Source organism: Mixophyes fleayi, chromosome 11 (genome assembly GCF_038048845.1).
Source record: "Mixophyes fleayi isolate aMixFle1 chromosome 11, aMixFle1.hap1, whole genome shotgun sequence".
In the NCBI taxonomy this organism is placed as follows: Eukaryota; Metazoa; Chordata; class Amphibia; order Anura; family Limnodynastidae; genus Mixophyes; species Mixophyes fleayi.
The window spans coordinates 33,166,896-33,192,019 of NC_134412.1; the positions used below are offsets into that span (position 1 = coordinate 33,166,896).

A 25,124-nucleotide genomic window follows, 5' to 3' on the forward strand; every position below is an offset into this window, starting at 1 on the left:
CAGGCTAAAAACAGATGGTGAGAAATCTGGAGACGATAGCTAAAGTTGTGTATCATCTGCATAGAGATCATACTGAAATCCAAACGACCTTATTAGTTTTCCAAGAGTAAGGGTGTAGATAGAGAAGAACAGAGGACCTATGGCTTAGTTTTGTGGTACTCCAACTGATAAAGGAAGCGGAGATGGGGTGGATCCAGAGAAACAAACAATGAAAGAGTGTTTAGATAGGTACGATAAGAACCAGGATTGGAAAGTGTCCTGAAGACCTAAGGTTTGTAGTGTTTGTATGAGAAGAGAGTGGTCAACAGTGTCGACTACAGCAGAGAGATCCAGGAGAATTAGAAGCAAGTAATGGGCTTTAGATTTAGCAGTGATCAAATTATTGACAACCATTGTCAATGCAGTCTTAGTGGAGTGTTGGGAATGAAAGCCTAACTGAAAAGGTTCCAATAGGTTGTGTGAGGAAAGTAAATGTGTGAGGTGAGTGTAGGCAATTCTCTCGAGAATCTTGGAGGGGCACAGAAGCTGAGAGATGAGACAGTAATTTGATACAGAGTTTGGGTCAGAATTTTGTTTTTTCAGAATAGAAGTAATCACTCTGTGCTTGAATAATGACGGAAAGATACCAGAGAGATATAGAGAGATTACAGATTCATCTTCATTTGTGGGATCATATGGAGAGAGGGTGCCAGATGGATTGGTAAAGGAATTGAGTTGGTTGATTGTCAAGGAAGAAGATACCATTTCAATTTCGATCTTAACAATCTTGTCCTTGAAATAGGAAGCAAGATCTTGGACACTGATAGTAGTCGGGAGGGTTTGGGGTGGGAGGCTTGAAAAGAGGTTTAAATATGTTAAAAATTTATGAGAAATATGTTTGTTTAGCAGTGTCCAGAGTATTTTGATAGGCGTGGTAGATAGCATTAAATGTGAGAAAATCATTAGAGATATGAAAATTACGCCAATGATGTTCTGCTTTGTGGAAAACTTTTCAGATTTTGTGTTTCTTTAGTTTGCCATGGCTGACAAAGATGTCGACATGGACTATGTAGAGTACCTGGAGCAACTTGAGCAAAGGCTGTTGACAGGGTTTGGTGAAAATGTGGTGCTGCCATATCAGGAGAGGAAAATATAGAAATTGGGGGGAGAAGGTGATGGAGAGAGGTGGAAAACTGTTAAAGAGTAATAGAGTTAAGATTTTTGCGGGTATGACTAGGCTTGGTAGAATTTGATAATAAATGGTGCAGTATAGATGAAGTCACTGACACAGATGGCGAATGGCACACTTGGTGCAAATGATAAATGGCTCAATAAGCTAGTTTGCAAATAAGACAGTTGTGACGAAATGAGTGTGATAACCCTGTGACCATTCAGTTTCTCATTTCTCACATAATGTGGATTATAGCAAGTACTTTTTATAGCCCATGCTTTTGTTCCGCAGCTCACCAGACTACAACTGCATTGTCCAATAACATGTGGCTAAGGGGACATTGTAGTTCAGTGTAAATATGTATACTGTGTATTGTATATTGATGACTTGCAGTAAGGTTGCTATTCATTGTCTTTAAAGTGAAGCCAGGGGTATTATGGGTAGGGATAAGGTTGTAAGATGCTGGAGTGGGAAAACTAATTAGTGTCCATTGCTCTCACCAGGCTAGTCCAGACAGGCCTTCTAACAGGGCAGGGTCTGTGGAAGGACAGCTCATCTTCACTCCCCTCTCCAACCCCCCCTAGTCCAGCACTGACCAATGGTTAAGGAGAATAGACCCAGGGGTTTGCCCAAAGGAGGGGAAAGACTGTGGAAATTAGACCCGAGATATAAGGAGCGACTCCAGGGGGGAAGGGTGTTCATTCTGGGATTTCATTCATGAAGAGTGCAAGATCTAGCGTTTGAGTTGTCGTTCTCTAACTAGAGTCTATATATGCAGCTGAGAGAGATCCATGGGTCGTAAAGTCTGGACAGCCAGGTGACTATAATTCCTTAAACTAGTGGGGTAAGGGAGAGATGATGTGGTAAATCTGCCTGGCATTTATTTACTGTGTGTACATAATATTCTAGTGTTGTCTGTATGACAATAAATGTACTGTTGTATTTTTATAACTGCATTTGCCTGAGTGACCATACGAATCCTAGAAGGTGCTGGGTAGACTTCCCTGGCATAGGAAGGCACCCGTGGGTGGCCAGCCAGTGTGAAGTGAGTAGCATTGGGCCAGATAAACCTGGTATCTTCACAACAGTGATAATGCAGTCTGCTGTTTAAGGGCAGTGCTCTATCAGCAGGGTTCAGTATGCACCGTACTATACAAGGTAGTGTTTGCTCCTGAGATGGGCCCCATGCTGCAGAAAAGGACTATTCAATATATCCAATCACCCAGTGCAGTGCAATGACTGTGCTTGGGTCTTGGACCCTTCTCTAAAGGGAAAGAGCAATTCTCCTCATACCCCAGTAGCCAAAGTCTCAGAAAGTGACAAGGGTCTTCAGGCCCCCCCTGCGCCAAAGCTAGGGAGGGTCCATTGAGATCTCCGACCTCTGGAGGCAAAATGCCTGTTAGGAGGCAAGGGTCTTCAGGCCCACCTCCGCAGCAAAGCTTGGGCAAGTCCCTTTCTCCCCCAGGTAGGCCGTAACTTTCCACAGGGGAACTGGCTCTTCAGGCCCACCTCCACAGCAAAGGTTGGGTAAGTCCCTTTCTCCCCCAGGTAGGTCGTATTGTTCCCCAGGGGAACTGGCTCTTCAGGCCCACCTCCACAGCAAAGCTGGGGCAAGTCCCTTTCTTCCCCAGGTAGGTCGTATTGTTCCCCAGGGGAAATGGCTCTTCAGGCCCACCTCCACAGCAAAGCTTGGGTAAGTCCCTTTTTCCCCCAGGTATTATTATTATTATTATTATTATTATTATTATTAATATTTATTTATAAGGCGCCACAAGGCGCCTTAAGCGCCGTACAGAGACAAACAAAATTACAATACAATGGGAAACAGCACAGTACAGTAAACACAGCAACTCAGTTAGCTCAATGCACAGCTAGAGAGGGCGGGGAAGGGGGAGGTAGACTACAACTTTCCCAGGGGAACTGGCACTTCAGCCTCTCCCTCCTCCCCATAAGGAGGAAGCCTCTGAAAACTTGTGGAGAGGGTTGCCCATAAGGCTCTCTACCCAAACCCCATAAAACAAGATGGCCACGGTAGTAGAAAGCATATGATCAAAAACAGAATGGCAGAAGACATAGTGATCATGTGCAAATTATATGCAGATCATAACAAAGAATGACATTTTATAGTTTTACAATGAAGGCAATAGAGGTGGCGTTATTGCACACTTCGACTACTGGTACTGATACAGATTTAAACAAATTTGAGCCCTGGGCAGAATTTAAGATGGGGACTATTTGCCAGTTATATTATGGTGCCAGCTCTAATTTACAGTCCCAGAAAAATGTCTGCTCTTGACAAACTGCATTCCTGTAATTTTTGCTATGTTATTTGAAATGTTAACTATTAAACTGTAGCGTGTGTAATTCATAAACTTCCGGTTGGAGTTAAAAGCACGATTTGGTAATCCTATATTTATAGCATTCACAGCAGAAAGCATTTTATAACTTTATTGTTGTGTAATCAAAAACTGTATGAGCATTTTATTACAGAAGAAAGCACTTTATTACTGAGTTTTCTTTAATTTTATGCAGGTGGCAAAGGCCCACTATTTACATTATACCCTAGTATCCAATCCAAAAACCTGGTCGTTTTCCTGCTTACAAATGTGACAGTTTAATTACAGCTAATGGTATGCAGCACCCTCTAGGACACATTTACATCGTCGGAACGATCCCTGATTCCAGACAGTCACCATGACTTGTACATGATCTATGACAGTCTGGGTGTTTCTGTGACCACATCAGAACGTGTGAGCAGTTCCTGGTTCCTATAGGGGCAGTGAAGGCAGCCGGCTCAGTCTGGCCTCCCTCCCTCTCTGGAATCCTCCCCTCCTCCCACACACAAGGCCTAGCACACAACACACTCCTGCCTCGATCACTTCCTACAGGGAAATCAGAGACACTTTATATTATTTAAGTTAGACAAACTAACATCTTTGTCACCATGAACATCTTTAGGTTTTTGGGAGACATTTCCCATCTATCCGCAATCATCATTCTGCTGCTGAAGATCTGGAAAACCAGGTCCTGCGCTGGTAAGACCCGGGGAACACAAAACAAATTGATCAAAAAAAAAAAAAATCACCCACCATGATTTATTAAAACTGCCGATCTCTTGCTATCTGTTATCTATGTCAATATTATTGCATGATTCTACATTGCCCTGGTGATAGAACGCGAGTTTACTATACAGATCACAGCTGTAGGCATTGTAAGTGTATTGATGAGGGTCCTCCACAGAAAGGCACTGGGCATGTATCTTTATTTCCCCTGTTTGTTATTAAATGAGTGTCGATCACAGTTCCCTGCAGTTAATAAAGATCAGGAATATAGCGTATATTGTATAAGTACATTGCAAGCATTTACAAAACATGCTTTTTTGTAATATACATTTGATATATTTGCTGCTTTGATTAGAAGATTTGATTAATTTCCTGGGAGGATATATTGGTCCACAGGCGATCTGGTGACGTGGAAGTTCGTGCGTGAAATAAAGATAAATGCATGACAACTGGGAGGACTATATAGTGTGTGTTAACCCTAGCAGTGCCAGTCAGAACAGAAAAGCCCTGTATAATTATCAGGAGTTTGAGAAAATTGCATTATGCATGTTTACACAAAATTATTTCTGTATTGCACTAATCACAGAAAAATACTATTTCTTTTGTTTTACTTATTTCAGGTTTATAATTATTGTTTCTGGACCTTGTTAGGCACTAGTAGTTTCAGGGTAGTAGAAATAAAATCAAATAGTTTGAATATTTATCTTTGTAATTTCAGTTTGTAAGCAAGCAGGACCCTCTGTGCCATGTTTAGGACTGTGTAACCACTTTACTTGTACTGTGCTGCATAGAACATTGTTGCTTTATAAATACTGAAATACATTTCACAACATTTTGGGGTATATTTACTAAACTGCAGCTTTGATAAAGTGGAGATATTGCGTATAGCAACCAATCAGATTCTAGCTGTCATTTTGTAGAATGTACTAACTAAATAATACATAACTAGAATCTGATTGGTTGCTATAGGCCTCATCTCCATTTTTTCAAACCAGCAGTTTAGTAAATCTAGCCCTTGTCTTTACATGACTAGAGAGTATGCAGTTATGAGGACATGCATGACACAATATTTTATAATTGGTTTTCATGAAGGGTTAGCGGTGCTTTCATTGTCTGCATCTGTGTGGATAGCTTGGCTTGACCTCATTCTGGGCAATTTGAGGAAGAAAGTATTTATTTTTCTGACCATTAAAGTTAGAGTTGTACTGGTAGTTTGGAACTTCAGTTTGACAACTAAAAAGAAAGGTTTTCAAAATCCCGCATAGTGATAAATTATGTTTGTGACAAATGCCCCTGGCACACAAAAGCACAGGGTAAACAGTGTTTACATTACCATGATTTTTTTACCTTAAAAAAAAAAACAAAGCCAATTTTGCAATTAAAACTCCCTACTTAACAATGGTTAGATACACTCTAATAGAGTATATCAAACAGTGCCTAAATTCACCAGATTTAGAATCCAAACCCACTTATAATGAATGACCAATGATACACTGGTAGGAGTGGGCATGTACATGTGTCTACATACAATGCCATCGTTTCTAAGAGAGAAGGCTTTTTATTTTGCAGCAGATTCCGGTACTGTTAGGTACTCAATATATATTGAGAAAAATATGAACAAAAGTGGGCATGTCCTTTTAAATGTTGACGTAGAGCACCATCTACTGCTAGTAAAGCATTAATAACTTACGTATTCACAAAGTCAGTGTCAGTGACCTAGGTCGATGCTGCCAAAGCTTTTAATGGGAAGGACTATTTTGATGTCACTAATATATGTTTACATGATAAATCCAAATAAAAAATAAAATAATCTAAGAGGGATGTGTTATGCTATAGCTATGCGCTGTTATGTGATTTCCCTTCTCTCTGTGTGCACGTCAGAAATTGTAATCATCTTATAAATGTTACACCACATGAAACAGCAAGGTGTCTTTTTTTTTTTATTGTCTTCTTTATCAAGAAGAAATATAAGTTGTGTATTTTTTTTTTGTAAGAATTGGTATATGTTCATATGGAGTATAAATATTTTGACTCCCAGTTAGAGAGTAGGGGTGTTTACTTACAAGCTAGTGGGTAAAGCTGGGTACACACTACACTGTTTTCATTCAATAATCGGCTCAAACAGCCGACATATGACCGCTCGTTCAAAAGTCGGGTCAGTGTGTGCAGTGACACGATGGTCGAAAGTCTGCCCAAATGGACAATTGTCTCCTCATTTGGTTGGTCGTACCTTTTAATATTTTCAGTCCAATCTCGCTTCCTCTGTGTAGTGTGTATAAACTTCCGACCGATCCACAACAGTGAGTACGAAATTACAGTCATTGCTCACGACAACATGGCTGTAAAAAGCCGCTAAAGGGACGTTCGCTCTTCCCTTTATTGTCCTAAACAAGGCTAGTGTGTATGCAGTCCATGGACCGAGCGATCGGATCATCGATCGCATGTAAAATCGCTCTGCATAAAAAGTTGGTCGAAATTTCTGTAGTGTGTACCCAGCTTTAGATGTTAAAACAGTGACCTTTTTAATAGTTGTTATTATCAAAGCTATCTGTGTACTCATAGGACCTGCATGACACTTGCACCCCCTCATCTGTATTTGCCGATTCATTGAGCATCAAAAGATGATGCATGCATTGCAAGTGGAGCTAGTTTCAAACATCGGGACCTACAAAATGGGAAATTCTATTAAAAAACATAATCCTATATACACCTAAAGATGTAACAAACTATAAATAGATATTCAGCACATTACATGTCATTTATTTGAATGGCATGTGATGCATTCAATGTCAATTTTAATTTTGCTACAATTGCATTAATGATTTCAACCTATTGTCTTGTAAGTGGGCATCTCCTTTAATGTGTTAAAGTGGAACTAAGGAAATGATTTGGATTATTTTGTAGACGAGGAGGTATTTTCTTGCCTTCTCTTACATATCTTAACAGCTCTGCTTAATCGGCTGATTACTCGGATGGTTGCTCACTGCACACTACTATGCTGTGGGCTGACATGTTTCTGTCATGTAGTTTACAGAGTTATTTCATAGCCCTGTTAACCTAATCAGGGTAAAGTGCTTCCATTATACAGTTTTTTTTACTCTCTATATAAAGAAAACACCACCAGCTTTGAAAGAGCTCATCATTACAACTCCCTTTCGGACTTGGGTAAATTCAATATAAAACAGCCATTTATCACTTTCACATATATGAATAAATACCTCATTTGTAAAGAACGACAGCCATTTATTTTTAGATGGGAACCCCGCCTGCATTGCAGTATTTACTGTGATTGGCCAACAGACTTTCATCCCCAGGATTGGATGGGACTGGCTCATATCCTTCAGCCAGGTATCCCCCACTGTTGCGAAGCCCCCTGGCCAATCATGAATATTGAGATGTAGCCAGGGAAATCTATCCCCTTTAGGAGGGTACCAATCCTCCCTCTTCCCCACTGACAGAATTTACAACAGCTCAGCTAGCCGTATGTTCACTAAATTTGCACTTGCCAATGGATTTATTCCAAGTTCATTAAATAGGAGTGAGTTCCACATTATAAGAACCAAGGGTAGGTATGGTCAGTAAAACAAGCTTTTAAAAGGTCGGATACCGACTACAGGTCAGTTCAGAGCTATTTGAATCTTAGGGCTAGATTTACTAAGCTGCGGGTTTGAAAAAGTGGGGATGTTGCCTATAGCAACCAATCAGATTCTAGCTGTCATTTTGTAGAAGGTACTAAATAAATGAAAGCTAGAATCTGATTGGTTGCTATAGGCAACATCCCCACTTTTTCAAACCCGCAGCTTAGTAAATCTAGCCCTTAGTGTGTAAGTCTTTCCACTTCATAGCCTTGGCATCAACTCCTAACAGGCCACACTAAGTGGCATCCTGTCTGATCGCTAAACATTATGTTAAAGGGCTACAATATAAATGTTGTTCAAGGAAGTGACCTGACTACTGCAGTGTGGATGCATATTTGCATATGGTGCCTAGGAGGAACTTGAGACTCCCTAACCTTTTTAACATTTTCAGTGACATTGGCACAGGTCAATAAAACTGTTGAGGATAAGTAAATTGTGCAACTCCAGGTAACAACGATTGAAAATCTATGTAATTATTTCAAAGTTTCAAGGGGTATAGCCAAAATGCCTGGTAAATATATTGGAAAAAAACATTTTTTCAATACTTTCCTGTAGCTGAACTGGAGAACTGCCTTGTTGATCTGGAATGATTATTCTTTTTACCCTGCCCGATAGAAATATACAGCTAAATACCTTATTCCTATACTGTATTATGGGGTGAAATGCCACTTTGGTATATTTGATTTTGTATCCTACAAATGGAAATTAAGCTGCAAAATAGTACAATATCTTAACAGCCCATAGCACATCATACAACAGTCTGGCTGTACTGTGGTTGTTCTGCTGCTGTGACTCTTATGAGATTTTTCCCAGAAATGTTTCCTCTGGTGTCATTTATGGACAGTCTCGGAAAGCTGTAATTTAACATTATTCACAGATGAAAGGGTTTGAGTAGTGGCAGCTGATTGTATCTTCCTGATTTACAAAGTTCATGAATGTAGAGAGCTGTCTGCTAAAATAGTCTACTCTTAAAGTAGTATATTGTTTTCAGAAGTGATTTTGAAGGAGCAGTGAAACTGCAATATATATTTTCAGCTCCTAATAGAAGCCAGTGCTGCTTAATAACTCTGATTTGTGGTATTTAATTTTGAAAGCATTTAATTAACAGATGGTAGTGAAGAAAGAAAAGGAAGTAAACTACACTTTGATAGCAGATTGTTTATTGTTGCAGACTATTTTATCGTTAGCTAAAATAGTCTACAACTTTAATGGCTGGTTTTACTGTGATAAAAGTAAAATTGCTGATGTATACCTATATAGATGTATTTATTTGTTTTTAAAAAATGTTAATACAATGATATGTACAAGATATCCTCAATTTCTAATAACCTTTGTGCATGTTATTACTTGCTTTCAGCTATGGATAAGAAGCTTCAGATGCCTTTTAGTTAAGCTCTTTTTTGCCAATACAGTCCATTGTACTAGTAGCACACATATGTTGTATGTTCTCCCCATGTTTGCATGGTTATGCTCAGAGTAACCCGGTTTCCTTCCACACAGTCCAAAAAACATACTGGTAAGTTAGTTGGCTTCTGACATAAATGAACCCTAATATGTTTGTGTGCATGTATGGTATGTAATTTAGATCGTAAGCTCCAATGGGGCAGGGACTGATGTGAGCGATTTCATAGAATAGCCGCTGAGTGCGCTAAGATAGCTGCCTCATCCTGTGTAACAATGTAAAGTGCTTAGAGTTCTTTTGTGAAAAATGCTCTATATAAATAAATCATTATTACTTTATTATTATTACTTGAATGTGAATTTAAACTCAAAACATTACCATAAAGTGAATTTGAAAACAAATATTTGTGAATGGCCACTATCGCTGATACTTGTATCGGATTATAAGATGCTTTTTCACAGATGTATAGTGACAAACCATCGATCAGAAAAGAAGTATACAGAGGAAGCATGATTAAACTAGATTTATGGAGCCTCCTGAATAAAGGAGGAAATGCTGCATATTGCCACACTAACCCTGCCCACACCATAGTGTTACTATGTTTGTAGAGTTCGGAGCTAGGTATTGCGTTCGGTAAGATCAGGCCAGTTGACTAGAAAAAGTGTGTTCCATCTGTACATTGCAGACATGGTTATAACCTACCAGTCACAGCCATAACTTATATACACATTATGCCTTTACACTTACACTTCTACATATAGTTATGGATTAATTGGACTAATGTCTATTCATTGCAAACTGTGACCTTGAAGTTTGTATTAGACAATTGCTTTATGGGCCTTTACAGAAAACTGTTGTAATTTGTCACAATGTGTCAAAAACATATGGTGTAAAACTCCATTTTTGTGGCCCTACTGACACTGATATTGGAAGTAAATGCACTGCAGTGAATTTCAGCTTGTCACATGATTTATTCACAGATCCCAATTTTAGTTTTCATAAGGCACAGCAAGGAGAGTCTGGGGAAAATGATTATTTTCCTGGCATCAGCTATACACATCCATAAACAACTATTGGATTTTCCTCTCATTTTTTGTATTATTTATTTCCGTACCATTTTTCATTTTTTATGGTTCACTGTTTTGAATTGTATTTTTTTTGCCACATTTTTTTTATTCTATTTTATGTTCTCACCTATTCTTTTTCTAACCTGTTTTTGCGTTCACTGTGCATGTTGATGCCTCTTTTCATGTCTCTGTCTTTTCATTTGAAATGGAATATTCCCTTTCATAAAGTATGTTTGGACTTGTCTAGATTAGAATCAAAAGTTATGGCATACAGCAAAGACAAAGGTTTTCAAGATTTGCTTATCTGTATTCTATTGATTAGTTCACTTCATTTTTCGCACAGGGCCGGTAGCAAACAACATAATTTCCTATATGTCAGAAAAAATGCTGAATATTTAAAATGATGACACCACCCAAACCTAAATTTTCAGATGTAGTTCAATAATTAAAACTTAATTGCAAAATATTACTTGCCAGTGTTTCTGTAATCCACCTGATCTGGTTGTTCACCAATATCTGTGACGGTCATGGGAGGCTGTCCACACACTTACTGAAATAAACCAGCCTGGGAAGCAATAAGGAGAGTTCTCCAATGTCTGCAGTGGTATAGGCATACACTGCACACTCCTCTCTCTATCACCACTCACACTAGAAACCTAGAAATGTGCTGTAGAATAAAGGAAATGTCTGTAAACCATCTCAGTAAGTAGAATTGGGCAAACGCATACAATGCAATTGATATTTGGACACCGTAGTTAAATTGTTAGTACTACCGTATAATCTGTCTACACATGGTGCATTTTCCATGAATAATCACATTTTTACAGGAAGACAGTGTCATTTGAAAAAAAAACAAACTCGTCTTAGATAGTACCTAACTCTTTTTGGGAATGTATGTGTGTTTTGTCATACTCCGGTACACCTGGAAGACAATGATGTCTTTTATAAATGTGAGTTATGGATTGTGTTTCATGGTGCTGGACACATGCACAGAATAATGATAGATGTACAGGGAGCCATTAAACGTGCAAGCCATACTCAAAAGGCAGCAGGAAACTGCAGGAAAGGAGGCTCCAGGGATATTAACACTAAATCTGCTTTGATCAAGAGGACCGGACCAACCTGAGTGGCAAAGCAGAAGGTGTTTTCAAGGAGCCTTAATTGAAATCTATTTTGACAAACAGGTTGTTGCATTTTATTTGAGATATTAAGGAAATGTTCTTCAACATGAAAGTGCTTTCTCGTGTGTCTACTTGAAATCCACAAAACACATACAAGCTTTCATCCTGACAACGACATAAAATAAACTCTGGTCAAACAGAATTAATGTCTGAGATGTGGAGATGATGACTTTTTTTTTTTTTTTATTGCATCAACCAAAATCTTCATAGAGTATAGCAAGGATTTGCTGTATTTGTGGGTCCAGTTTGATGTTTTCTTGTTGTTATATAAAATGTAATATATGTAAAGCTGCAAATCACTGCAATTCAATTCTCACTTTTAGGTATCTCTGGGAAGAGTCAGATCCTCTTTGCAATTGTGTTCACCTCTCGATATCTAGACCTGTTCACAAACTTTATCTCCTTCTACAATACCTCCATGAAGGTAATACACAATCATTTTATCTGATATGCTTTATTCCCTCTAATGTGCATGGACTAATTGAGCTAAAATGATGGTCTAAAGAATACAAAATGCTATTTTTACACACAAAACACTCACACACTCTCTAGAGGCAGCCATTTTGTGGCCTGAACAAATATACATGACAGTTCCTATCAATTCACTAGGAACTAGTGATCTCTGAAGCGAAGGACTCCCACAGTGATGCATTACTGTGAAGGAGAAACAATTTTCCTCTTTCACATGAGGATGCTTCGGTTATGTGCACGCTGCATGCAGCATCTTTAGAGGTATATTGCTTTTGTGTGGCAATGGAAGAAGGTTTTCCCGTCATCTCAATGTGCTTCTGTATAAGTAACTCATAGCATTCAAGCACTGCATTTTTCTGCTGTGAAAAAACTCTGTTCAATCTCATCTTAAACAGATTGCAAAAAAAAGTGCTCAAAATTAAACCCCACGTGGATGATATATTATTGAATTGTATACAAGGGTTAGTTCAGGTTTACAAACCTGAGTTTGTACTGTGGTAGAATTTTAAGTCCTGTGAATCCCAGTTTCACCTCCTCTCTTCCATACATTCTCTTATGTGATTGAAAGTTAGTTAGGGGTAATGTTTTTCAAATCATAGACCAGTAAATAATTAAAAAATACATACTTCACTTCCATTGCACATGAAGGATCTCCTGCAGCAGGTATTCCTTGAGAGTGAGTTACTTTTTATTTTTGGTTTTGTAGCCTAATGTAAGTGTATCTTAAATAGTGTTTGTTTTATTTTTTTATTAATTTTAATTGCAACAAATGCCAGACACATTCATGTTACATAAAAGGATTACAGAAGAGGTAATCATAGACATATTGTAACAAAAAGAGCCTGATACTGTTACACTCACTTGTTTAAAAAAAATCTTAAAATGAGGCATTCAATGCCATTGGTTTTAAAATAGCTGAAGGGCTGAAAAGAAAGAAGAATTGGAAAAGAACAAAAGGGAGAGATGGGAAGGGGAGATTTGCAAGGGAGTCCACTCTGATGCCAGGAAAACCGAGGGCAATAACTGCATTTGACTGAAGATATGCCATCTCGAAGAGGATTGGTTAGTTCAAAAACTGAAGAAGGATTGATTATATAAGGAAAACTAGGGAACACAAGTTCCTCAAAATGATATGTGTATACCCTCATTTGTCTATATGTTTGCCAAGTATGTGTGATTACCTGAGATATATTTGGTAGGCATGTGGCTGCAGCAAGTTGTAGAGCTGACTATGGGCCCAATAAGTTTGTTCTGGTGTTTAGTAGATGCCATATTTGTGAGGTGAAGTAGAGCGAATTTCTGGCTGGGAGGCATTATCCTTGTTTTTAATCTGTGACCACAATGATTGAAGCTTAGGATAGGTCCACCAGATGTGCAAAAAGGACCCTTTCTGGCACCAGGGACACCAATAAAGTTCAGATGCGATTTAAAACATGCAATGTTCTTTTGCGGGTTAGAAGTTCTATCTCGGCAAATCTTAATCGATGCCCCTTTTGGGAACCGACCATTTTTTATATAGTCCAGAAAATACCTCCCAATTTACTATTTCTTTAACCAAAATTAAAAACTTGGGAATCTACATCCCCGCTAATATCCACAACCTGTATAAATTTAATTATTACCAAATTATATCTAAAATATTGTCACTCTTGGTAAATTAAAGCAAAATGTCGTTATCTCTACTCAAAAGTATAATCTTTCATAAATCGTCCTATTCCCTTCAGATGCTCCCGCACCGCTTTACTAAATTTGGCCTCCATACTTTGTACTAGAATTATTCTCCTGGGTTGTTGTGACTTAACTTAAAATGCTGCATCACTAGAAATAATATAATTCTTGGTAAAACTCGGGGGGGGGGGGGGGGTATAGGCTTACCTGATATTCTGGCCTTTACTCAGATATGTTTTTGACTGATTCCTAAATTAGGGACACTACAAATTATGCTTTAAAAAAGTAACTCTTCCATCCCTGTTCCCCACCAACGCTATAGCATCTCCCAAAAAATTCAATCCTACCACAATTTCACCACAATATTTTTTTTGGCATACATATAAAGACTTGACTCAAATTAAAGTTCAGCAGACAATATAGATATTATAAATTCATACTGATTTGGGGAAACACAGAATTCTCTTAGTACTTTGCTTTGCACCTACCATAAAGAGTATGTTTTAATACAAACATGTATATCCTCTGCATTCTCAGCTCGTGTATGTTGCAAGTTCTTATGCCACAGTGTGGATGATCTACAGCAAATTCAAAGCTACTTACGATGGTAACCATGACACCTTCCGCGTGGAGTTCCTTATTGTCCCTACAGCTATTTTGGCTTTTCTTGTCAACCATGATTTTACTCCTCTAGAGGTAAGAAAAGAAGGAATGTAACACACAGAACTTGATGTCTTTGTAGAAGAAATACTTTTGCAATGTGTTTCCTTAATACTTTTGTTTGTGTCTGTGGAGTTATTATTTAAAATGGTGTTCACGTAATATAGGGTAATGTGAAACTATGACTACTGAGCTAAACAACATATCAGAATTATTTGAAGGTGAACCCCAGCAACTAATTTTTTTGCCCTGGAGGGCTTCTTTGCAATTTGTCCCTGGTGGGAGACAGACTTTGTCTGTTTGTCTGTAGCATGTATTTACAAAATCTGTACAACTCAGAATTATACAAACTCCACCTAGTCAATAATAATGACAACTCAAAGGACTGCAGCACCTGCAGTAGAAATCACAGGTCAAAGGGAATGATCCCAGTGTCTGCTGTGTTCTCAGTGCGGTTTACTTGTGTTGGGTTTCATCCAGTATATGGCATGATCAAAACAGTTGCCTGAATGAGCCCTTAATGTTTTTGAACATATGGAAACATTCATTAACAATTATCAAGTTTATTGGAAACCATGCAATCATTACTTAATCATGGATATCAAAATTATTTGTATTACAAGCTTTCAAATACAATATTGACATAAAATTTGCATTAAACATAATCAAACATGCCAAAAAAATATCCTATCTTTTGCATTTCAGGTAATCTCTCTCTCTTCCACATGCATACATAATAAACCTTTTGCTGAGACGGAAATAAATAAATATATATATATATATATATATATATATTTATTATATATTATGGGTCAGTGTTGGCATTAAATAGTGTGACTGTTGTGTTTGCATAGCTTGCTACTGAATTTATTGAAAATGTCTGTCTGCCATTTATTTTACAGATTTTATGGACATTTTCCATTTACCTAGAGTCTGTTGCAATTTTGCCACAACTGTTCATGGTCAGCAAAACTGGGGAAGCAGAGACCATTACTAGCCATTATCTATTTGCTTTGGGAATCTACCGTACCCTGTATCTTTTCAATTGGATTTGGCGTTACCAGTTTGAGGGATTTTTTGATCTCATTGCAATTGTTGCCGGACTCGTACAAACCATCTTGTACTGTGACTTCTTTTATCTATACATTACCAAAGGTAAGACGGAAATAAGTAGATTGTTGGCATTTAATTATTTATTAATCATTTCAGAATTTTATAATTCTATACTGTGAGATATATATATATATATATATATATATATAGATATATATATATATATATATATATATATAGCATCTAGAAGTTGTGGATAGAGTCTTGAATTTTGTTCCTTATGCGCTATATAAATACAAGTGAGCTCAGTCAGGTCAGAGTAAAGTAAGTAGCATGCACTTTTCATACCGCTTGCACTGGTGATGGTATGGAAATCTACTTTTACATTACCTTAACTGTCTTGAAAAAATGAAAATGTTTTATCTTCTAAATGATCTAAACTGACAAGTGAAGTGAATAACATTGATTGTCTCGTTACTCTTGTCAAGGGGTGGGATGTTTAGGTAGCAAATGACCAGTCAGTTCTTAAAGTTAATGTGTTTAAAGCAGAAAAATGGGCAAGCGTAAGAATCTGAGCAACTTTGAGAAGGGCAAATTGTGATGGCTGGATGACTGGGTCAGAGCATGTCTAAAATTACCTTGTTGGGTGTTTCTGATATGTGTTTAGTAGCTACCAAAAGTGGTCCGAGGAAAAACTTGTAAACCGGAAAAGGCATTGATGTGCGTGAGGAGTCAAGGCTAGCCTGTCTGGTTCAATCCTACAAATGAGCTATTTTAGCACAAATCCTGAAAAGGGTAATGTTGCCTATGATAGGTTTTAGAACACACAGTGCATCGCAGCTTGCTGCTGACTGGTCAGAGTGCCCATGTTGACCCATGTCCACCACTAAAAGCGCCTACAATGGGCACATGAGCGCCAGAACTGGACCATGGAGCAATGGAAGAAGGTGGCCTGGTCTGATGAATCGCGTTTTCTTTTACATCGTGTGGACAGCCAGGTGCGTGTGCATTGTTTACCTACCTGGGGAAGAGATTGCACTATGGGAGGAAGGCAAGCCGGCAGAGGCAGTGTGTTGCTTTGGGCAATGTTCCGCTGGGAAATTTTGCACCCTGGCATTCATGTGGATGTTACTTTAATACATACCACTTTCCTAAACATTGTTGCAAACCAATACACCCCTTCATTGCAACGGTATTCCCTGATGGCAATGGCCTCTTTCAGCAGGATAATGCCCCCTGCCACACTGCACACATTGTTCAGAAATGGTTTGAGGAACATGACAAAGAGTTCAAGGTGATGACTTGGCCACCAGATTCCCCAGATTTTAATCTGATTGAGCATCTGTGGGATGTGCTCGAAAAACAAGTCAGAGCCATGGAGGCCCCACCGCACAATTTACAGGACTTAAAGGATTTCCTGCTAATGACTTGTTGCCAGATACCACAGGACACCTTTGCACACATATATACATGCCCACACATACAGGAGGAGGATGCCTAAGAAATCCTTAATGGAAGTTAATGTACCTACAGACAGATATTGTAACCTGTTTGTGTGAGATTATGTTATTGAAGATATGTCGTAAAATGGTATAAGTAAAAAATAACAATTTAATACACCTAGATTTGCATTGTGACTGTGTTTTATATAGTCTTGCTACAGTGACTATTGGACCAAGAACTCTGTGAGGGTTGTATGTTATTTATTGTGATGTAAGGACTGGAGTTGGTGTGGCTTGTGAGTTAAAATGTGAAAAGCAAGTGAGTAAATAATGAGACTATATAGGAACAATATACGGAAATAGTGAGTGCATAATAATGTTTTTAATATGCCCTAGTCCTCTTTTACACGGAGCAAGTAATGAGATTGGTGGTATTACATTGCTAACGCATAATAAGAAATGAAGGGATGCAGGTAGGATTAAAAGTCTACAAAATGCAATTCATTCCGAAGGTTTTGCAAGATGATACTCTTTCTCTCTTCAGCAGCAAGGACAACTTCTCAGTGTGAAAGCACACCATTCATAGAACAGACAGTTGGTTTGAACCCTGAACTTTGAGGGCTCAAGTGCCTTAGCAATATGCAAAAAAAAAGAGAGTGGGAACCTTCAATGCTACAGTTCAGTGTGATGACATAGATAAAATGTAGAATATGATTCACCAGACCAGAATAGGACACACCCTGATCTGCTCAAACTATGGCCAATTTCGGGCGCGTTCATACTCCTATAGGGGACCAAAATCGTGATTGTTGGTAGGTATATATATAACTTCTGCTAATTATGAATACCCCTTTAGAATCTAAGCTCACTCAACATCACCATTACCAAGAACATTGCAGTGGTTTTATCAAAACTTTTTTCTTCTTTTGCTTACGTGTATTGATATCTTCTCATACTGACCTGCACCATTGTTGCGCAGCCTATGCTTTTTTCCTTCTGCATTTAAAATCTTGTGATCCTACACAAATGAGTCGCAGCACATTGGTTGGGAGCTTGGAAATCACTTAATTAGGACGTACATAATAGAAAACCTGAATTTAAATGACTGTTCTATTGCTGAAAATAATATCTGCCGTATCTCATCTTATTGAATCAACCACACAGCTAATTATTGCATGTCTAAATATTTCCATTAATGTTCCGTTAAATGTCTTGGTACAAGAAGAAAAGAAAAAAAAGATTGCTTTTGCTTAGAAACACTACTTTGTCAGATTATGGAAAATATAAATAAAGTCCATTTTTACTGTCTTTATGTCCTATATGTACAATTAGGTCGGGCGTTACTGAATCTAAGGCGCTATTCAACTAAACGGTGGTGATGTACCTGAGAAGGGAATTGGTGAATGATACATTTCTGCATAAAACTGCACAGTTGCTTAAGTTCATAATACAGGCAGTAGTATATGTTCATTCTTTATCTTCAACATGTGTATGTTACATTTCTTAGAGGTATAGTTTCTGCTATAGAACACCTCCCTGTCTCGATTTAGGCAGAACAGTCCCAAAGTTGGAAATCATGTACATGCCACTGTTGTGCATGGCAACCATTACAGGGATGCTTTTAGGGAAGGACAAACTTCTAAAGTTTGGAGGTATGTTTATAGGTTGACTGTATTTAAGTTCTATATTTTTCTTTTTTTTCTTCCAGTTCTAAAGGGAAAGAAGCTCAGCTTACCAGCATGAGGAGATAAAGCATGTACTGTCCTCTTCTACAGTGTATTTCAGTCTCCGCTGAGAAGAGAGAGATTACGAAAGGAAAATGATGATGTATATCACTTACCATACAAACTTCAGGGCAGTATGACACAAAATACTGAATAGGAGCTGCTTTTCACTTTCCGCTACTCCTCAAGAGATACTAAGGAAAAGAGACTTCCAAAAGAAGAATATTACTATCAAGCTGACCTTTTGATATTTTCTTACAGAGACTGTTCTCCAGTATGTCAGCTATTTGTAGTTTGGGCCTTAAAAAATATATTTCTAAAACATTTTCAGTGTATAATTCTTTTTTTCTATCTCTATTTTCTAATTATCTTTTGTTTCTTATTTTGCATCCCTTGCTTTTTCCAAGAGATGTTAGGATTTGAAAAGAATCAAATTTATGTAACCAAAGTTCTTACTTTTTTTTTTTTTTTATTCTTTTTTTTTTCAAATAAGAATTAAAGATTTCTTAGCCAGTGTAGTTGGCCCTGTTCTTTCTTTGATAACAGATTGAAAAGAATAGTTACTGTCTAACCCTTTTTTGCGAATTGCAGGTTTTACAAAATGGAGAAAATGAGCATTAAGTCTGTATATAGTTCACTTGACAGATATTGTGTATTTTTGGCAGAAATGTCACAGAAATGAAATTGAGAGATTTGACTCCAATCTTTCTATGCAATCTTAATTTTTTATATTCATTAAAATATGTTGAATGTCGCAACCCTTCTCTTATTTGTGCTTTGCACACGATCACCACTCTCCCTAGCAGTGGAGGGCTGGCAGGGGGGCATCGGTCCCCTGGGCCGCTCAGTTGCAGCGCTATTAGGGCCGGACGGAAGGCCGGCCGGCCGCCTGCCTCTCGGTGGCAAAATCTATTGATTTTGACCGGCGGCCGCATGTCATGTGATGCGGCCGCCTGTGCGCCCCCCGGGCTGATATATGCCAGCCCGCGCCTGCTCCCTAGCAGGTGTTCATTTAAACCTAGAGTAATTCTAAGGGCCCATTCGCACTGAAATGGAGCAATTTGGGTGATACAGGGAAAAAGTGCATATTATTTTAAAGCATTTGGAGCCTTCTACGGGTGTTTCTGCAGATCTGTTAATGCTTTACATCCAATGTTAAAAAAACGAAGCAAAAAGAAAAACTAACAATGGGTTTCAGTTTTCAGGCAATTTACAAAACTTAATTTAAAACAAAAGAAAGACAATTTTGTGTAAATGATGGTAAAAAGAATTCCACAATGAAACATTTGAAATTATATTGTGTATAGTGTTTTTATGGTTGACTAAATTTATCTCCAGCTGTAACAAAGTAGTTAAAATGTTGTCCAAGTTAAATAGTTGGCATGTATTTAGAAACAACTATTATGACCCTGAACATAAAATGTGGTCTGTTGTACAGTTTAAGGTCATTGCAAATGGCAACTTTTATTTCTGTCCACCGCTTTTTTTTTCCGTTATGTTTTGGATTGTTACTGGATCATAGCAGAGATGGATTGATCTTGATGGAATGACCATGCACAAGGGAACTTAGATTGAAGGATTAAAGAGCAGGGACAGATGAAAATAAAACATTATACTTTCCCTGTTCTTTATCTAAGATCTGCCTCTGTAAAGTGACAGATAATGGAACGGAATTAAAAACAGCTTTGTACACTGGGCCTAAAGTATTTTCACAATTTGTGTGCATGTATATAAATATATATATATATGTGTGTGTGTGTAGGTATATGTGTGTGTGTGTGTATGTATGTATGTGTAATATATATATATATATATATATATATATATATATATATATATATATATATATATATATATATATATATATATATATATATAAACATTTAAGTTCATCCTTGTTTTGTCCTAATTGATTTTTTTCTGTAAGTGACATATCTTTAGATTTCTGCAGTCGTTCACTAAATTTGGATCTACCCTTTCCTGTTTATTGGCCTGTCAAGTGTGAACGGTGTTCCATTTCTTTCTGTAGCCAATAGTTTCCCTAGGTAGATAGTTTTTGTAGGCTGATGATGGTAAAGAGTGAAGTGCTTGCCATCAGCTCAATAGCAACCAAAGGAGATGAGAGAGGCTACAGAAGATGAGAGTGCTGGAGAAGGGAAGGGATTTTAGTTCAATAAAGAAACATTCAACAGATCTGCAATTACATGAAAAAACATTAATTTCTTGTAGCAATAGCTACATAATAATATCTTAGGCCAAGATACTGTTATTTGTCAAACATTTAATTTTGCCCTATCATCATCACCATTAATTTATATAGCGCCACTAATTCCGCAGTGCTGTACAGAGAACTCATTCACATCAGTCCCTGCCCCATTGGAGCTTACAGTCTAAATTCCCTAACAGACACAGACAGACTAGGGTCAATTTGATAGCAACCAATTAACCTACTAGTATGTTTTTGGAGTGTGGGAGGAAACCGGAGCGCCCGGAGGAAACCCACGCAAACAAGGGGAGAACATACAAACTCCACACAGATAAGGCCATGGTCGGGAATTGAACTCATGACCCCAGTGCTGTGAGGCAGAAGTGGTAACCACTTAGCCGCCGTGCTGCCCGTATGCAGTTTTTAAGAAGCTTGTCACACTAATAGACAAAATAAACATTAAAATATTAGTTGCATAAGTTTATATAGTAGCATAATTAAGAATGTCCGTGGTAATCATTTCCATTTGAGGCAAATGTGCCCCAAACATGAAAATTAAGGTTTTGTCTTACTATTACTTCTATATTGCATATTACGGTCTCCAAAATCATTCTGCTTGTTTCTTCAGTTGGTCAGTGTTTATTTGATCACTTAAGTATGGATGTACTTTGAATGTGACTATTGGTGGCACATGTTCCTTGAACATATATATACCTCATGGATCACAAATAATGGCTTTGAGAGGAAAAGCTATATAAGAATGTACCAGAACAGATCAAATTTGAAGGTAGTAATGTAGAGAATAGTAGTTACTGTCAGGCATGAAATGTGCTTTCTCTATGCTTTTAGTATAGGAAGATCTGTACTCATTGCCACTTTAGTCCCTAGTAATGGGTCCTCAGTCTAAGCAGTTTTAGAGTAACCTCCAGCAATCATTCAGCTGCTAAGTATGTTAAGTCTACATCTACCAGGATCATTTGTAATGAGCAGCTTAATGTTGGCATGGAGCAAAGAGAAATGACCCCATGACACTCCACTTAATGCAGAATTCTATTATGTCAACCTTTCACTGCGGAGATATTAACTTTCATCAGGGAAAAAAAGAAAAACATTAAATATATAAAGACACACAATAACAAAGTAACAAGTCAATAGCTAGCATGATCAAGCAGATTTATCCAACAGAAATCTATACCGTCTCTGGTTGATCAGCCAGATTGCTATGATCTAAAGATAAAAGACAGAAGGTATACCATAAATACCCATGTAAGTACTAATAGATAAATAAAAAATACTATGAAATAGATTAATGATTATCTAAAAAGCAAGCGTGTGAGAAACAGGTGTTCAAACCTCTTGTAACAATATTAAATCTATAGATACAATATAGTTCTCTTCGCAATATAAAATTGGCACCATCCGAACCACATTTAGGTGCCAAAATATATTTATTAACCATACCTTTAAGTTCACAAACTGAAAGGTTAAAATGTGCAAAGTGTAAGGACACTGGTCTCGTTCTCCTGTAATTCCTTCTTGGCAAGTTGTTTAGTCATTTTAATATTAGATCTATGTTCACTAACGGTTTACCAACAGATAATATAGGCAACTATAAACAGAAAAGTCAGTACTACATTTGAAAAGACCTCTATCTTGCATAACACCCAAAATAACAGTAACTGCCTTTTTTTAAAACAGATAACTTTATACATGATAATTGCATAATTTTTATTAACATGGTCTGCATTGATGAGGATAATACGTAAAGTCTTCGTTTTAGAGTGAATAATAGTAGGCTTCTGCCTAAGGCTAGGTACACAGTGAAGAATTTTCCGACCAAAGTGTAATCTCAAACGATTGTACCTTCGACTGAAGGTTCGATCAGTCTGGCGACACACACACACACACACACACACACGTATGTTCCTAAAATTGTTCACAACAATTTCATCCTGCAGGTATATGGTAGGTCTACATTTTGAGTTATATAAGAGACCAGGGGGTAAATTTGTCAAGCTGCGGGTTTGAAAAAGTGGAGATGTTGCCTATAGCAACCAATCGGATTCTAGCTATTATTTTGTAAACTGTACTAAATAAATGATAACTAGAATCTGGTTGCTATAGGCGGTGCTATATTCTCTTAATTTTGGCGTGTCATACATAGCACAGAGAACAATAATAACTTTCTAGTGTGATTTCTAGAGAGTAATAGGAAACTATATTAAAGTTCTAACAGTGGTTTGCTTGCACCAGTTCTCTCAGGGAATGCTGAGAGTGTATATGTTGGAGGGAGTGTTAACTATTACAGCACAGTGTTGTTTGTTGAGATGAGCAATCCGGGTTCTGTTAATTCCAGGGCAGTAGTAGAAAGGTAAATAACAATAAAAAAAGAGTTTGCCTTACAAGGGTAAAGGTTGTGGTTAATAAAATAAGGTGTGTGGATTATATTATGGTGGTGATTAGTTATATGAATAAAAATATTCTAGAAACATAACTGGAGAAATATTTTATTGTTTGCACACTACTGCCTTATCACAAAACATCTGTTAAAAATGAGCCTAAGGTCACTTACATATAACTGAGTAATTTTTATATAACAGCTGTGCTTGAAAGTCACAATTATGAGTTTAATACAGGATCTTATCATCTTTAACTTGTTACGTGTCTCATTAGTGGAGTTCCTAACCAAAATTGTTTTGTTCAACCAAGACTATTGAGCTGATTTTACAGCAGAGATTTTATTATATTTACAAACTTTCAAAGTCAAATTGTTTCAAGAATTTAATTTACTGACATTTGTAACTTTTGTAATGCTTTCAAGTTTAATTGTAAGTATTGTCCTTATAAACCAAGTCTTACTTTAGTGGTGAGAAACATATGGCCCCCTGTGGTTTTTATAAGATGTTGTTTGGTTAAAATGTTATTGCTTTTTCTGTCATCCTTTCTTTGAAATTTTGACTTCAAAGTGCCACAATGGTTCATTCATACGGTCATACCGGTAGAATCTAGGATTGGATCTCTTCTCACATAGTCAATCAAACATACAACTTCTGCTTATCTTGAGTGGACAAGACAAATTACAGTCATATCAGAATGTGGCCTAGTATGACGTTAATGGGTCCAGTTGCAAGAAGACCTTTACCACCAAATGTTTCTTTGTTAAAAGACTATTATGAGAGGTCCCTGCAAACTATTTTCTCCACTACTGTCTATGCAACCTAAAACTGTTATTTGAACAATGAAAAAAAACAAAAAACAAATAACACTAAATACATCAAAATTCAATAAATCTCCTGAAATTAGAGAAACTTGAATTCCTAGCACTGTAGACAAATGTGACATCAAACATTTCTTATTTCTAGAAACAAAATTAGTTTTATAACATTGAAGTTCCTTCTCTTCTGGCATCTGGCATGACATGAAGTGAGAAGTCCCCTATAAAAATACAAACAAAATAAGGAGTGGATAAGCAATCCGATATCTTCAACAGCTGTGCAAAGACTGCTAAATTCTTGAAGTTTGCATACAGTTCATTACAGCATTTCCAACAAAACTTAAGGAGAGGTTAAACTAGCAACAAGGTTCCTGTGCATATGTATTACGGTAAAGGAAACATGTTTGAGGTGCAAGCAAAAATGATTAATAGAAATATTCCCCAGCGACTCATAAGGTGAGATTCAATTGCTGGCGCTGTGACGCACAGACATCGTGCTGCACAGACATCGGTGGAAATAACAGTAGAAATCTCCACTCATTTTGCTTTGCACTGAAAGAGAGGTGTCTCTGCGGACGTTCCAGAGACACCTCACACTTAATTGATTCTCCCCCATTGTGTGAGATTATGGCTGGACCTTGCAGCTGATTGAATCCCCCCCTTGGTATCAAACAGGCTATTATATTATTTTTACTGCAAAGCCCAAACTATTAAGCATCCTGTCCTGGAACACATTTGATTTTTTAACAGTTCCAGGTTATATTGTGTAATCTGCTGTATTTGGTATTTATGGAGAGCCAATGGAGCTGAAGCTCCTGGTTCCCTTGTTAAATAGATTCTAGGCCTAATGTACAGGTCTGAGGGAGCTACACACTGATCTGTGACACTAAATACAGTCAGTGGGCACTTTATTAGTTACACCTTTCTAGTACTGATAAGCACCCCCTTCACCTTGCACAAAACAAACTGAATTCTTCATGGCATTGGTTTAAGAAGGTGCTGGAAACATTCCTTTGAGATTCTTGTCCATGTTGACATGATAGCATCATGCAGTAGCTGCAGATTTGTCGGCTGAATGCTCATGTTGACAATCTCCTGTGCCTCATTTAATTGAGATCTGGTGACTGTGGAGGCCATTTTCATGTTCGTGGAACCACTTAGAGATGATGAGTGCTTTGCAACATGA

The 25,124-nt window shown here is 37.6% G+C and overlaps 2 protein-coding genes across 2 annotated transcripts in view; one reads left to right on the forward strand and one right to left on the reverse strand.

Moving 5' to 3' along the window:
• Positions 1-3,933: 3,933 nt before the first annotated feature.
• On the forward strand, positions 3,934-19,276 carry KDELR1 (KDEL endoplasmic reticulum protein retention receptor 1). Its single transcript, XM_075191024.1, has 5 exons — positions 3,934-4,185; positions 11,824-11,924; positions 14,177-14,335; positions 15,202-15,454; positions 18,503-19,276. Exons 1-5 carry the CDS (start codon positions 4,095-4,097, stop codon positions 18,535-18,537), a joined length of 639 nt encoding a protein of 212 aa, XP_075047125.1. The 5' UTR covers positions 3,934-4,094; the 3' UTR covers positions 18,538-19,276.
• Positions 19,277-24,074: 4,798 nt separating this feature from the next.
• Positions 24,075-25,124, reverse strand: part of SYNGR4 (synaptogyrin 4) — a 154,323-nt gene continuing 153,273 nt past the window's right edge. Inside the window, exon 6 of the mRNA XM_075191100.1 lies at positions 24,075-24,159. The gene's annotated coding sequence lies outside the window, so the exon portion shown is untranslated. The remainder of the gene's footprint in view (positions 24,160-25,124) is intronic.

What these genes read in the sequence shown, in the direction of transcription:
- KDELR1 (XM_075191024.1), top strand. Translation starts at nt 4,095, where the DNA reads ATGAACATCTTTAGGTTTTTGGGAGACATTTCCCATCTATCCGCAATC. An exon ending in GAAAACCAGGTCCTGCGCTG is followed by an intron (nt 4,186 to 11,823) that starts GTAAGACCCGGG and finishes TCTCACTTTTAG; the next exon opens with GTATCTCTGGGAAGAGTCAG. An exon ending in ATGATTTTACTCCTCTAGAG is followed by an intron (nt 14,336 to 15,201) that starts GTAAGAAAAGAA and finishes TTTATTTTACAG; the next exon opens with ATTTTATGGACATTTTCCAT.